We start from the raw sequence: 15,793 nt of genomic DNA, 5'->3' as shown, positions 1-15,793 counted from the left end.
ATATTTTATTATCTTGTAAATTAAATTTTTAATTTATTTTTTAGGACTTAAACTATTAGATATTTATCCGAATCACTGAAAAATTATATTGGATTGGACCGGAACCGAACCTCCGAATCCCCGAACTGGACTGCACTGAAATTTTGGGGCAATTCAATTCTGGAGATTTATTCTTTCAATCCAATCCTGTAGATTTCCTTTTATTAATCTCCGAATTTCAATTCAATACTGGAAATTCATGAATCCCCGACTTGGACCGAACTGTGCCCAACCCTAGATGAGGATGAATATTACCCAATTTTCTTTACACTCCGATTTGGGGGAAGGAGGGTTAAATATTTTCCTGTGACAAAATTACCCTCGCTCTTTATTTCATCCGTATGAAAAAACTCTGAGCTAATCGATACACTGAACGAAGAATAAATAGAACAGAAGCAGAAACGGCAGACTCCACGAGGTTTCTTCGGTTTTAATCTTCAATCCAGGTACGAGTATGAGTAACTATTCATTCAATTCCAGATTTTGTGCTAAAATTTTTCGATTTTGTTGCTCTTTGTTTGCTCTTCAATTCGTTGAGAAAATCATCTCGTTGCTCTGTGTTGAGAAAATCATTTTTCGATTCCAGATTTTGTTGCTCTGTGTTGAGAAAATCATTTTACATATCAAGTTGTTATACTTTCTCTAGAAACTAGAACAAATCCCATAGATTCCATCCTCTTCAACTAGCTGTTCATATATTTATGGCCTAATACACAAATAACCCCCTCTGAACTTGTCCAAATGTTGCAACTGCCTCCTCAACTTTCAATTGTAACAACTTACCCCTTAAACTTGTCCAATTGTAAAACATGTGAATTTTTTTACCCCTTATTTGAAGCAACCATAAAAAAGTTTTCCCGGATTCGTATCACGCCAAAGATCTGATTATCATACTCCACGAGCGTTGCAGAATTTGTCAATTGCAGTCCATGCCATCAATTTGGGGTTGTATTTTACAATTGGACAAGTTTGAGGGGTAAGTTGTTACAATTGAAAGTTGGAGGGGGGCAGTTGCAACATTTGGACAAGTTCAGGGGTTATTTGTGTATTAGGCCTATATTTATCAAATAATTCCATCATCTTCAACTAGCTTTTCACATACTTTCTCTGCAACTTTCACATATTTATCAAATATGGAGAAATTAATTATACATGCATTCTCCCATTAATTACTACTGCTTTAATTTCTTCTTCACTGCTCTTATCTTGTTGCTTTCTCTATATTCCATAGCTGCAAAATCAAAATCTTTCAAACCCAAAGCACTTGTTCTCCCCATATCAAAAGACCCATCCACCAAACAATATATAACTCTAATAAAACAAAGCACCCCTCTAGTCCCACTCAAATTAACTCTCGATCTTGGTGGCCTAATTCTATGGGTTGATTGTGAGCAAGATTACATTTTTTCCACCTATAACCCTATGCATTGCAACACCCCCTAATGTCCATCTTGATACGGCTGCATCAACAATAATTGTTGTTTTTTTTTGCTGATAATCCATACAAAGGAAGTGTACTTGTTAGTGCTCAGCTTGGTTTCGATGTTGCATCTATTCAATCAACTAATGGTTCCAATCCTGGTCCACTTGTCTCTCTTCCTAAATTGAATGTTCACTTGTTCTTTAACCTCTGTGCTTCAAGGTCTTGCTAATGGTGTTACAGGTATGGCTGGACTCGGAAGACATAAACTTTCACTTCCTTCTCAATTCTCTTTTGCTTTTAGCTTTCATGAATATAAACAGGAGGGTTGTCATACACTTGCTTCAAGTACTCTAGAGCCAACTGTAACTAGACTAGGCAACACAAAACATGCTTAGAGACATAAAATAAATGCCCACTTCCTTATCATATAATATGATTAACTCTTACCCCAGGTATTGATGAACTCCACAAATGAACTGCCAGAGCGAAAACAAAGAACAATTTTTAGATTACTGCACTTCTTCCTATAGTTAGAGAACCAACCGGTAAAGCTACTTCACAAGTGTACAATAGTCATATTCTAGTAACTACCTTGAATTGAGTTTTATTCATGTAGAAGAGATATAGGAACCAGAAAAATAGGAATCTTATGGTGTTTTTGTTAACAATTACTGGAAAAAGTCATAAAAAGGAACATTGGTCTATAAAAATGGTTGCCTTTATCATATTCATTTATGCATGATTAAATGGATAGTTGGAAATTTCTGTTTTGTTTGGTTTTAATATTTGGATATTTCGTTTTAATAGTTGGATATTAAATGAAATTTCTGTTTTGTTGTTAGATGAGTCGTCAAAATATTGACGATGAAGACTTTGAGAATTTGCAACACATACATCATCTAGCATGTGCACAAGTCATTTCTATAGCGGTATTTTGGTTTGTGAGGTATATGCGTCGAACTAGGTCGTAATAATCAAATTACACATGAATTAAGGATTGAAGGAGAAAAAATTAGAGATGATTTGCTATCACGATTACTTTGCCATAGTATTATTTGGATTTTGATAAAAAAAAAAAAACAGAATCGAAGACTAGCTAGCACCAAAATCCGCGCGAAGAAAGTGTACGATGTCTGAGAAATTGGCTCCAGAGAAGCGCCACAGTTTCGTCCACAACGGTCTCTATCTGGCTTTCCTTTTCCCTTCTGGGTGCGTCTCTTCTCTCTGGTGGATTTGATCTTAACTTTGTTTTCTTTTTCTGCTGTTTTTAGGCCAGACTGTATTTGAATGGGATCAAACCCTAGAAGAGGTAAATATGTACATTAATTTACCCCCAAATGTTCATCCAAAGCAGTTCTATTGTAAGATTCAATCCAAACATGTTGAAGTTGGCATCAAAGGAAACCCTCCTTATCTCGATGTCAGTTTTCTCTTAACATTTCCTTGTATATTTTCACTCCAATTTTTTTTATTGATAATATAATATGGGTGCAAATTTCTTTTCCCGGATTTCAGCATGACCTCTCCAGCCCAGTGAAGACCGATTCTTCTTTTTGGACGTTAGGTATTTTATTTAACTGTTTGATTTTCATATATCCTTTTGAAGGAGTTAGTCTTTTTAAGCTTGCTGATTGTATTCTTGTGTTTAAGCTATTCCTAGTGTAAAAATATTATGTTTTTGTACTATAATGTGGAAATTAGAAATGGCCAATCAAATTAAGCTCTTCGGATTCCATTGTGGTAGCAGAGGATGATATATTGCACATAACTATGCAAAAAAGGGACAAGGGTCAGACATGGGCTTCTCCAATTTTGGGGCAGGGTCAATTGGACCCTTACTCCACTGATCTTGAACAGAAGCGTCTCATGCTTCAGAGATTTCAGGAAGAGGTGATTAACAATTACTTCCCCCACTGTGCTACAAAGTAGATCATTAGATGTTTTAACTTTAAATTGTGTATGCTTGCTGTGAATGCTGCATTTGACTTGTGGATGAGAGTTTACAGTAATCCGTAGCCATGTTATCCTTAAGTAGCATGGTTTATTTATGACCAATTGCCTTAAGTAGCTTCAAATTTTGTTTTTATCTTTTTTTTCTGCAAGCAGTTCCTTATCATATATTTTAAATGAAGTGCTTTTATGCTTATCGCTTATGGATTAAAACTTTAGAGTGTTACATTTTGGACCAGTCTCGAGGGCCATTGTTATCATGATGAATATGTGTACAGTGTCAAGGAAGACGTTCTGTATATTATGAAATTTGAAATTAGTCAAAGTAAATTCAAATCAGTGAAATGGAGGAATTGGTCCGTATGGCATATGGTAAACTCCAACTAGTTTGGTGTTATGGCATAGCTTAGTTGAGTATTTCAAATAGTGTAAAATTAGGGATTCGTCTTTTCTATTTTTTTGTGAGAACTTCAATTGCTAGGGACTAAACTACTATAAACAAAGTAATACACCTCAAAATGATCCCTTTATGTGCAATACGTAATGCTATGCAAAATGATTAGCATTACTAAACTCCTGGGACTTGAACTAGCAGTTTCAATGAAGGATGTCCAAGTAGCTCGTTAAATGAGTGCAATACTGCAATGTTTAGGAGTTTGTTTGTTATCCAATAAAATTGGATTGCAGTCTGTTTAAGTGAAGTGCTGCTTACCCAGTTGCAGCATTTACAGAATGAAAATATTCTAAAATAGTTGTAACGACCCAGTTCCTAGTGTTTGGATGCTATGCTTTCTACAGGGACAGGATAATGAGGAGGAGCTCATGTTGTTACATAAACACTAATCAGTTTGGTTTTGGTATCTAAAAGATCTTTCAATTTTGTATTTTTGAGTTCTGCTATATCCAACTATCAGTTAGGACGACGTTTGTTTCGTGGGCACCTAGATTTCGTTAGCTTCAACTTACTCATGTTACTGTCATTATATCATGTGTTACTTGATATTATTGGTTTGGGAAAATAAGATTAGGATTTTTCATTCTGAGATGCTTCTTGTGAATATATTGGGATTCAGTATGTTGATTTTGAGTACAGCATTTCATGTTGAAGTGTGGTGTACTGTATTATAATTGCAAAAACATGGTTGAATAAAAATGGTTGCTGAAGCAGAAGAAGAAATCTGATGGTTTTGGATAATGGTTTGTGCAGAATCCTGGGTTTGACTTCTCACAGGCTCAGTTTACGGGGAACTGTCCGGACCCTAGAACATTTATGGGTGGAATCCGCGCAGATTGACAACCTTGATCTAGATTGAATGTTGAGAAATTGTTGTGGTGTGGTGTGCTGCCTTGAGGGTTCAACAGTCAGTCTTGTTGTGAGATCTGTTATTTATTCTAGTAGTTGATTTCTGGCATTTGAGTTTGTGTTGTTTATTCTATGAGAAGTCATACACCTCTTTACAGATTTTCTAATAAATTTGAGCTTTTGAAGGAGGGTTGTATTGTATAGTATTACTGGCACGGTTTTCAACAATACTATATGAATATGAATCTTCCATTCAAGTGGGCAATCTGATAGATTACAGCTTTTGGTTGATATTGTCACGGAAACTTTAACATTGTTAGGTATTTTTGTTCCCATCACAACATACTACCGAGAAGATAAAGTTTTTCAGTGAATTCTCTCCATTAAAGTTTTTAACATTTAACTCCAAATAATTGTCATATTTTACTAAATTATATATATTAAGAAAATAATTAATTTGTATTAAATTTATAGAATATAAACTAAAATGCTATTACCTTTTATATCTCCCATCTCCATTACCTAGGGATGGCAACGGGTACTCTACCCGCGGGTACCTAACACTACCCGACCCTAACGGGACTACCCGTACACTTTCTTCGCGCGGATTTCCTCAATTATTGATTTTTGCCGCTGGTCTTCTTTGAATATATGAATGTTTTAGCTAACATTTTCAGATTTTACTCTTTCTACCAAAATTATGGTCGAGGATCTTGGCATCGATGCCAAGGAAGCCGCCGTCCGTGAGGTGAGCTTCAATTACTCGTAATTTTGTATTTTGGATTTTTCTTTTTTAATTTCTTTCATGAGGTGAGCTTCAATTACAAGTAGCTCACCCCTAGTGAGACAACGAATCTTTTGAGGAATTTACAAATTTCCACAGCATTATAAGCAATTAAGCTACAATAATACTCTTGTTTTGTATTCTGTTTGCAGGCAAATGATGCGCAACTCAGTACAATGGTAGCAGAGCAGGTAAATAATGGGCTAATGTGCTAAAAAATCTGGAAAAAGAAAAATCCAGATTTGATGATTATTCTGATGCCTTAACCCGGACTGCTTTTGTTTGCAGGTTGAACAAGCACAAAAAGGGTTGGCAGCACTTGGCTCGTCCCAGAAGACAATAAACGAACTCCGTGAGAATTTTATTGCCATTGAACAGCATGTTGTTTGCTAGAACTCCAAGATGAAGCATTGAGCTATAATGCTTGTTACATTCATATGAAGTTGCTTGCTATTTGCTTGTGCTCCAGGCTATGCCAAGAATGTCAAACCTTGATTGAAAACCATGATCAGATAAAACTTCTTAGCAATGCAAGGAATAATCTAAATACAACATTGAAGGTACATCATGTTGTTCATTCTTTAATCGCTTAAGTTTTCAGTTACACATAATACGTAATGACAAATATGATGGGGAAAAAAGATGAAAGGCAATGAGTACATATGTTAACTTTTGCTGCTTTCAAACTTCTGCCTGTAAGGCTACTACCACCAATCACGTTACAAATCTTATAAGGAGTGATTGACACTGTTCTACTAGAATAGGAGGTTATTGGTCATGTTATTTTGCTGTGTAATTTCCTATTCCTAAAGCTTCAGCTTCTATCAGTATTACTAACAATTTGTTCTATGCATGCTTATTCTTGTGTTATTGTCTGGATTTTCTTTAGGATATTGAGGGTATGATGTCAATCTCTGTTGAAGCAGCTGAGGCACGGAATTCTTTGAGTGATGATTTGGAGATCGTTAATACTTATGAGGTAAAGCTGATAAATGTTTATCATGTTGAGTATTAGATCAGTAATTATTGTGCATAGGACATGTTTATTTACACCCTATATGTCCATGTATATTCATAGAGGTTAACTGCCCTTGATGGGAAGCGAAGATTTGCATTAGCAGCTGCGAGTTCTCATAAGGAAGAAGTTGGAAGATTAAGGTTTGTGTTTTCTTTCGAAACATGTTGCCGGCAAATATACAGTATGAAAGAAGGAATTATTTGTATTAGCTGTAAATTGATGTCCTTTTCCTTGCACTATCTACTGTAATAAGTGGAGCTGATAATGTAGTAAATCTGATACGAAAGATGATTGAATATTTGCATCTCTGTAATGACAACATCTTCATTGTCTCTAGGAGCTTGGTATTTGATGATGCCATTCATCTAATAATATCTTATATATTTATGCAGTCTATTTATGAAAAAATCGTAGTGCCCTAGCAAACTAAAAATTATGGTTTATTTAGTGGTCAATTTCCCTATGCTTGTGTTTCATCCCCACTTCTTCACTTTGTTTTTTCTTTGTTAGCAGACAATTTTAATGTGCTTGAACGAATTAACTTATTGTCTCTTTTTATTTATGTTCTTGCTTTAAATTCCATTTTCTTTGATGCCTGTTTTTGTTATAAGAAAACAGTTGTATTTTCGTCGTTTTTGCCTCTGATTTTCAGTTTATAGAACGTACTCAACTATCGTCACGATGAAAGTGGGTCAATTTTTTTTTTTAACATAGTAACAGTGATAATTGTGGAGGTGAAGCATTCAGAATTTACCTTTTTGCCCCCTCTTGTTTATTGTAATTCATTTTGTAGTTTGAGATTTAAAGAAACGCCTCTATAATGCCCAGAGAATATTTTGAAGATGTAGACCGAACTTGGGAAACGTTTGAGAAGACATTATGGGAACATATCAACAGCTTCTATAAACTTTCAAAAGAGAGGTATATTGATTACTATCTGTTGAAAAGCCAATATTTCAAATTGTTTTCTTTCTGCATGATTTGAATTTTTAGTTCTCGGGGTCATATTTAGCCATAGAGCGTTTTTTCTGATCCAGTCTATCTACATTACTTGGATGTTTCATGTAAAGGGAAAATCCCTGCATTTGAGGGACAGGGTAGGGAAATTGTTGTTTGCTTGTTGCTTTTTTCTTTAACAATGTTATAATACTTATTAATGTATATTTTATTCATTAGCAACTTTATTGTTGCCAAATGAAAATTCTTGATACTAATTCTTGTTTATGATGCAAGAATTACTTTGCCTTGAAAATCCTTGTTCTGGTTTTTTGAGAACACTTGCACAGTTTGGTTAAGTCTACCTTCTGCAAATAACTTGTGTGAACCATTGTTAAATTTTGCAGTTTTGCTATCCTTTCATGGTGTAATATTAAATTATGCATAAATCAGTCTATATCATAGTTGTTAGAATCATACGAGCCGCGAGTCGACTCGTACAATTCGATTCATGAAGAATTCGAGTCGTATCTATGGTACGACTCGGAAGCTTCATGAATCGGACGAGTCACCACCGATTCGGTCGATTCACCGAGTCACCCGAGTCACCGAGTCATCCGATTTGGTCGATTTAGACCACCATTGAAAAAAAAAATCATTTTTTAATAACTCAAAAACGTACAATAGAAGACTATTCACTTTACAAAAACAAAAAACGTAAAGAAGTTATGAAATACAATTAGTTTCAATTAGATGACTCTTCACTTTACAAATTCCAAAACCTTCTCTCTTCTTTTCTATTTATTTGTTATTATCTTTTTCTACTCTCTATTTTCTATGTTTTGTCTGTCTCTACTTTTTTTATAACTTGATGTAATTTCTATTGAGATATTAAAATTGCATTTTTGGACTAATATTTAAAGTTAAATATGGTTAATATTTTATTTTTTATAGCATTTTGAATTTGATCTGAATCTTACGATTCGACTCGATTCAATTCACGAGTCCTGATTCACAAAATGAGATTTCGAGTCACGAGTCGAATCTCGATTTAACAACTATGGTCTATATATATATTTGAGTTTGGAATATACAATTTTGGTCTAATATTTCAAATTCTTTTGTTTCTGCATGAATTGATTTTTTAGTTCTCGGGTCATATTTAGTCATAGAGCATTTTTTCTGATTCAGTCTACCTACATTACTTGGATGTTTCATGTAAAGGGAAAATCCCTGCATTTGAGGGTCACGGCAGGGAAATTGTTGTTTGCTTGTTGCTTTTTTCTCTAACAATGTTGTAATACTTATTAATGTATATTTTATTCATTAGCAACTTTATTGTTGCCGAGTAACACAAATGAAATTTCTTGATACTAATTCTTGTTTATGATGCAAGAATTACTTTGCCTTGAAAATCCTTGCTCTGATTTTTTGAGAACACTTGTACAGTTTGGTTAAGTCTACCTTCTGCAAAATAACTTGTGTGAACCATTGTTAAATTTTGCAGTTTTCCTATCCTTTCATGGTCTAATATTAGATTATGCATAAATGAGTCTATATATACTGGAGTTTGGATTGATATAAAGATTTATGCATACTTGCCTTGGGATTAGTACTATGCTGAACTCTAATACATCTCTATCTGCTCTGCTGTTGCAGCCCACAAACCCTGGTTCGTGCTATAAGGTATGCGGCTGACAAACTATTTTGCCTCTGCTCTATTTATGAGAGGCAGCGAACTACTGTAGGAAACTCATTTTTAAGAGGAAAGTAAAAATGTTCATGTTGCAGTGCTTAGACAATTAAAAGATAATTTCTTTTGTTTACTTACATACATGAGTCATTTTTCATTTTTATCTTTTTTTCCCCTAGTGCCACTGAAATTATACCTCTTTGATTCTAAATATGATTATACTTGCACATTTGTCCATTGAAATTAAATATGATTCTTAGGTCAATGGAAATAGCGGAAAAACTACTTCTTTGTCTCTTTGGTGTTGAAGTGCTAAACTGAAAACTGTATCATGTAGTAATCTTCTAGATTCCGATGACCACATAGTGCTTGTTAAATGTTAGACTTTATCATGTATGATGACATAGAAGGGATCTGGAATTTTAGCGAATTAGGGATATCAAGAATTACTATCACTGTTTAAGAAACAAATGTATTTTGATAATTAAATTTTTTCCGCACTGTATTCTTTTTGAGATACAATTTTGTATTTTAGTTTTTATAGTACTCATCATTATTGAGACAATTCTATTTTTTTCTATTAGATGTAATTTTTAAATATTAGATGTGCCTACATGGAGTTGATTAGCCCCCTCAACTCACCTTGTGCTTCCTATTAGCTCCCTCAACTCACCAAATGTGACACTTCGTGCCCTTTAGGTTTATATGTCTGTTTCAAAGCAATGAAGTAAGGGTTCACATCGGGATGCAAAAGTGTTACATTTGTTGAGTTAAAAGGGATTAATAGGTTGTCCCCTAAGTTGAGGGGGAAAAGTGAAAAAAAAAGGACAAGGTGAGGGGGCTGGGTGAAGGTATTAAGCCTAAATAATTAGTCTGAGATCTTGGTTAAAGTTTAGTAACTAAAATGAAAATTAAGTCTGATAATCTATTACATGCACATTCACCTAAGTTCTACACAAGAAAAAGAAAGAAAAACTATTCATCTGATTTCTTTTTCCCTTTCTGCCTTAGGGTGGTTGAAATGCAAGAGATTCTTGATGAGCAACTTGCCGAGGAGGCAGCCGAGGCTGAGGGCGGGGGTGCAATGGCAACAGTAGCAAACCCTCGTAGATCTGCCAAGTAACTATGTTTTAGCTATTTCATTTGTCTTGACATAATTTCCAGTGCATTTCATTATCACTGATTTTGTATTTGCATTATTCTTTTCCATTTCCTAGCTGTTTTCTACTTTCCTTTTGAAGGAAGCAGCTTTATATCTTGTTTAACCGTTTCCTTTTGGCAGCAAAAAGTCTACATCTTCAATGGCTTCTTCCAAAAACCTTACACAACAGAAATTGAAGGCGCAGGGAAAGGGGTATAGGGATAAATGCTATGAGCAAATCAGGAAATCAGTTGAAGAACGGTTTAATAGGCTATTGACAGAGGTGTTTTATTTTGTTTTGTTTCTAAGTTTATCTCTTACATGGAAATATTTAAGATTTGTTTAATACTGCTTTTTTAATGGTGATTTGTCTACCAGTTTGTATTTGAGGATCTCAAAGCTGCTTTAGAAGAAGCACACACGGTAAGTATTACTTATATCTAGATTTATGCAACTTAAATATTGATCCATGGGCTTGGTTTTGGTGTTTCTGGTGCAATTTGTATGTTCTTACTTTGACAAAGTTTTCATGAAATTCCAGGAGGTTTCCTGTATTTGTGGTTATTATTTTGTTCTAAAGTCATTGAAGACTGTTACAGTGTGAAAAACCAATTGGAAAGGCAGGTGTTTCATATAATTTCAACAGTTAGCATTGCCAACTGGTTTTCTCGGTTGCAGACTACAGATTTGAATTCTAACAAATATATACTTGGTATTTTATGAAATATTATCTAATTGAAATAAAGCTTGAGTGAATATAAATTTGTACACTCCATTTGAACATAATATGAATGACGAGTGATAGAAAACACCTAAATCAAATGGTCTTTCTGTAACAGACAAAGATTGAGGTAAGAAAACTGCAATACATTGGAAAATAAAGAAATTACTGAAAAGAACAAGATCAATATGATTTTATCCCCACAAGACTTGGTGCCTCTCCACCTAAATGAAGAGCCATTTAGCCTGACACTATAGAAAATTCAAGACTGACTCACTGCTGCCATCAACATACTCAGATAACCTTCCCTATTCGTAAGTAGCCTATAACAATATTCCCATAACTAACTGCTGCTTCTATTGCCAGCGCACCAACTACCTTATTCTCGACATTCACTTCCAGCCACAAATCCCCCTAGAACAGGTTTTAGGGCCAATATCAGCAGTCCAGTAATTTTCCATTATCATTTTCTTTTCCATCCTGAGCTATTAACTTGTGTCGAAAACTCCAAGAAAGCAATAAGAAATGTTCATGTTGACATACTCAAAATATGTGCTTCAATTGTAAAAGGTTTTTGGATTTTTAGGGTACATCCATTCTTATAGAATACAACATGTTATAACTTAAATAGACTGACCTCTAATCATGGATGAATATCTTCCACTATTGCAATCAACCTAAGCAATTATTTTCACTCGAGAAGATTGACAACTTTGATCATTGTCTCATTGCATCAACTATCAAGATGAAGCAGTTTCCTTGATATTTTTTCACTACTACACTGTTGAATTTGTCTTAATGTTTTGGAAATTTGTGCATTATTCTCTATGAAAAATGCTGAAATAAGATTTTTTTTTACTGTACATGCATGCATTTCTGGTTCCTTCTGATAAACATTGGCTGCTTCATCTCTCTCCTAATATGCATGTCCTTTCTTGATTTTATTGGAACTGAGAATGCAACATCGCATGTGTAGCATCAAATCTAGTTTTCTTGCTTGCTTCTTAGGTTTTGGTCTCTATTCTATGGTTTAACCATTTTCATGCGATTTTATGGTGGTTCTTTATGGCATTTGCTTTACATGTAACCGATCCAATCGTATAATCTACTGTTAGTGTGCTCTGGATTCTTTCAAATTTCTGAGGTCTATTAATGCGTTTTTCTCCTTGTGGTTTATAGATTGGAGAAGAACTTGGAGATATATATGATTATGTGGCTCCATGTTTTCCCCCAAGGTTTGCCTCTATGCCTAATTTGCTTCCTTTTGTGCATTTATGTGATTGATTTCAGCCAATCTTGATTTATTGTTTATTCTTTTTTATTAGGCCAAGTACTTTTAATAGCCCCAGATTTCAAATTTGCAGTTGAGCTGCCATTTTATTTAGTTTGTCAATGTGTCAGAACTTTATTTTTGGTACAAATATATCCAATTAATGGTGAATGTGTATAAATTAAGGCAAAATATGGAGTAAATTACATACGTGGTGTACAACCTTTACCTCAAATCATACTTTGGTGTACAACCAAAATTTTGTCACACTAAACCGTACGAACTTCAGGTGACCTCCCACTAAAGTGTACAGCCGGTTTTTATGACCGGTCAACGCTAGTCAACTATGCCACATCAGCAATTTTCATTATAGAATTAAAAAAAGTGGGACCTATTTTTTATGGAATGACTAATATAATCTTATTCTTTATAAATTTACTAAAATACCCTCATCTTCTTCCTTCAACCCTTCTTTCCCATTTCTATCTCTACATCTTCTCTCTCACTCCTCTCTCTCTACCATTTCTCTCTCTACATTTTCTCTCTCACTCCTCTCTCTGCCATTCCTCTCTCTCTCTACTAACAAGGAGAAAGTAGGAAAAAGCTATAACAAGGAGAAAGTGAAAAGGCTAAAACAATCAGTGAGCCTTAGGATCCACTCCGACGGAGTCTCAACATGAGGCTGATGAGCAAACGCATCTCCATGAACAGTATTAGGCATATAGCTGAGTCTGTTCTCAAATTCCAGAATCCTCTTCTCTTCTCTGTAACTTTAATCCAAAACCGCCGCACGCTTCGCCTCAAAACCCAAACCCTCACCGGCTTCTCCCTTTCGCGCTCCCGCGAACAAGCCTCTCTCTCAACCAATTTTCAGGTCGCACTACATTTCCCCTTATATACATCAACGTCTTTTTCAATTATTATTTTGTTATTGGAATTAAGTTTCTAAGATTGCGTTTTGTTTCACTGATGAAAGGCGAACTGTAGAAACGAGCTTCTGTGTCGAATCAATGATGCCATATCACATGGCTACTGCTTCGACATTGATGAATTCGATGCTCTACGTCTCTCCACGCAGCTACGGTTGGCTCCTGGAAGGTATTAACAATGTTTTCTTTTTTATCTTTCTAATTGAATTTGAATTGGTGTATGGATTGAACCAAAATTGATGGGTTGACTATTGAATTACAACTGATCTGCATCAATGAAAGTCAAATTGTACTTTATTTAGGTTCATTTCATACTTGTGAAACTGTTATTAAGTGTACAAATTCTGAATGGTTAAGGAGTATTTGGTAATCTTAAAATTTCAAAAAAAAAAAAACACTGTTGAAACTCGAACTTTTGATGCCCAAATACCTATATGGATAGGTGTTTAATTTGTGCTTATTTTGATTTGTGTTCTTCAGAATAACAGTTTTGATTCTAGCTTCACCAACTTGTTAACGGTAGAGAGGAGTGAGAGAGAAGATGAAGAGAGAGAAATGGTAGAGAGAGAAAGGAGTGACAGAGAAATGGGAAAGAGGGGTTGAAGGAAGATGGGGGTATTTTAGTAAATTTATAAAGAATAAGGTTATATTAGTCATTCCATAAAAAATGGGTCCTACTTTTTTTAATTCTACAATGAAAAATGCTGACGTGGCATAGTTGACCAGCATTGACCGGTCACAAAAACCGGCTATACACTTTAGTGGGAGGTCACCTGAAGTTCGTACGGTTTAGTGTGACAAAATTTTGGTTGTACACCAAAGTTTAATTTGGGATAAATGTTGTACCCCACGTATGTAATTTACCCTAAATATGTTGAAATAGCAAGAAACAATTTTTTATTTTGAAATTTTTTGAGCCTGTTATCAGAATTAAAATAACAATTAAAAAACAATAACTTTTTACCCACATGTACAGTTCCATTTTCAGATTTGCAACTAACAGATTCCTGCCTCATTTAGAATTACTATTTTCCTTGATCCTCAGAATGTAAAATTTAAGAAAAAGAAAAGGTGAGAAAGTGACAGATTTCAGCCACATCCTTTGTGATCAACCGAACACTTATTAAAATGTCGTAGACACAGTTAAACTTTTCATGATACATCCATTCAAATCAGTAAAATCGCCATATTATATCTAGAATATAAGATAAAATTTTTTAACTTGATGTTTTCCTTGTAAGGTTTGTTTAACTTAATTTATATGCAGTCAGCAAGCAACAAGCTATTTGCAACTTTTGCAGAAGTTGTTTCAAATATTAAAGATACAACAAATAGTAGAGGTTTGCTGCACAAGTCACGAAATTGCTTGGAAATTTTAATGAATTTTTCCTTTGTATGTTTCTTCTAGGTCCCTAAGGCAAAATTTCTCAATTTTCTAGCTTTGTGGCCGATGGAGGTAAAATAACACATTTGTCTGTATGCTTTATTAAACTCAGAAAAACTGAGAGTAAGGCCTTGTTTGATAAAACATTTAATTGCTTAAATTAAAATATTAAGCACTTATTTAATTTAAGTGCGTTTGATAACGGTTGTTTCTCCACCACTTAAATTTTTTGAGCCTGTTATCAGAATTAAAATAACAATTAAAAAACAATAACTTTTTACCCAACCTGTACAGTTCCATTGTCAGATTTGCAACTAACATATCACTGCCTCATTTAGAATTACCATTTTCCTTGATCCTCAGAATGTAAAATTTAAGAAAAAGAAAAGGTGAGAAAGTGACAGATTTCAGCCACATCCTTTGTGATCAACCGAACACTTATTAAAATGTCGTAGACACAGTTAAACTTTCCATGATACATCCATTCAAATCAGTAAAATCGCCATATTATATCTAGAATATAAGATAAAATTTTTTAACTTGATGTTTTCCTTGTAAGGTTTGTTTAACTTAATTTATATGCAGTCAGCAAGCAACAAGCTATTTGCAACTTTTGCAGAAGTTGTTTCAAATATTAAAGATACAACAAATAGTAGAGGTTTGCTGCACAAGTCACGAAATTGCTTGGAAATTTTAATGAATTTTGCCTTTGTATGTTTCTTCTAGGTCCCTAAGGCAAAATTTCTCAATTTTCTAGCTTTGTGGCCGATGGAGGTAAAATAACACATTTGTCTGTAGGCTTTATTAAACTCAAAAAAACTGAGAGTAAGGCCTTGTTTGATAAAGCATTTAATTGCTTAAATTAAAATATTAAGCACTTATTTAATTTAAGTGCGTTTGATAACAGTTGTTTCTCCACCACTTAAATTTTTTGAGCCTGTTATCAGAATTAAAATAACAATTAAAAAACAATAACTTTTTACCCGCCTGTACAGTTCCATTTTCAGATTTGCAACTAACATATCCCTGCATCATTTAGAATTACCATTTTCCTTGATCCTCAGAATGTAAAATTTAAGAAAAAGAAAAGGTGAGAAAGTGACAAATTTCAGCCACATCCTTTGTGATCAACCGAACACTTATTAAAATGTCGTAGACACAGTTAAACTTTCCATGATACATCCATTCAAATCAGTAAAATC

General features: G+C 34.3%; 2 protein-coding genes across 12 annotated transcripts; both read left to right on the top strand.

Annotated features, from left to right (window-relative positions):
- Window positions 1-332: 332 nt before the first annotated feature.
- On the top strand, window positions 333-4,900 carry LOC136208524 (uncharacterized). Of its 4 annotated transcripts, XM_065999459.1 has the most exons (8): window positions 411-485; window positions 1,549-1,702; window positions 2,305-2,408; window positions 2,546-2,640; window positions 2,734-2,882; window positions 2,978-3,026; window positions 3,210-3,352; window positions 4,620-4,900. In XM_065999459.1, exons 4-8 carry the CDS (start codon window positions 2,592-2,594, stop codon window positions 4,704-4,706), a joined length of 477 nt encoding a protein of 158 aa, XP_065855531.1. In that variant the 5' UTR covers window positions 411-485; window positions 1,549-1,702; window positions 2,305-2,408; window positions 2,546-2,591; the 3' UTR covers window positions 4,707-4,900. The 4 variants fall into 4 exon arrangements, with proteins under 4 accessions (XP_065855530.1, XP_065855532.1, XP_065855531.1 ...); XM_065999460.1 differs by lacking the exon at window positions 1,549-1,702 and having other exon boundaries at window positions 360-485; XM_065999461.1 differs by lacking the exon at window positions 2,305-2,408.
- A 154-nt stretch (window positions 4,901-5,054) lies between these two features.
- LOC136208522 (exocyst complex component SEC6-like) lies at window positions 5,055-14,815 on the top strand. 8 transcript variants are annotated; one of them, XR_010677190.1, is made up of 14 exons: window positions 5,055-5,463; window positions 5,652-5,690; window positions 5,788-5,851; window positions 5,969-6,059; window positions 6,389-6,478; window positions 6,578-6,657; window positions 7,346-7,438; window positions 9,113-9,139; window positions 10,158-10,265; window positions 10,429-10,570; window positions 10,666-10,710; window positions 12,188-12,243; window positions 12,334-13,152; window positions 13,255-13,376. XR_010677190.1 is itself a non-coding variant. In XM_065999452.1 (14 exons), the coding sequence occupies exons 5-14, from the start codon at window positions 6,401-6,403 to the stop codon at window positions 13,690-13,692; spliced, it is 756 nt and encodes a 251-aa protein (XP_065855524.1). In that variant the 5' UTR covers window positions 5,055-5,463; window positions 5,652-5,690; window positions 5,788-5,851; window positions 5,969-6,059; window positions 6,389-6,400; the 3' UTR covers window positions 13,693-14,388. The 8 variants fall into 8 exon arrangements, 7 of the variants coding, with proteins under 7 accessions (XP_065855524.1, XP_065855529.1, XP_065855525.1 ...); XM_065999452.1 differs by lacking the exon at window positions 12,334-13,152 and adding an exon at window positions 13,688-14,388; XM_065999457.1 differs by lacking the exons at window positions 12,334-13,152; window positions 13,255-13,376 and adding an exon at window positions 14,616-14,815.
- Window positions 14,816-15,793: the final 978 nt, after the last annotated feature.

Source organism: Euphorbia lathyris, chromosome 10, assembly GCF_963576675.1.
Source record: "Euphorbia lathyris chromosome 10, ddEupLath1.1, whole genome shotgun sequence".
Taxonomy (NCBI): domain Eukaryota; kingdom Viridiplantae; phylum Streptophyta; class Magnoliopsida; order Malpighiales; family Euphorbiaceae; genus Euphorbia; species Euphorbia lathyris.
The sequence above is the reverse complement of the archived record's forward strand: the minus strand, read 5'-3'. Positions and strand labels throughout refer to the sequence as shown.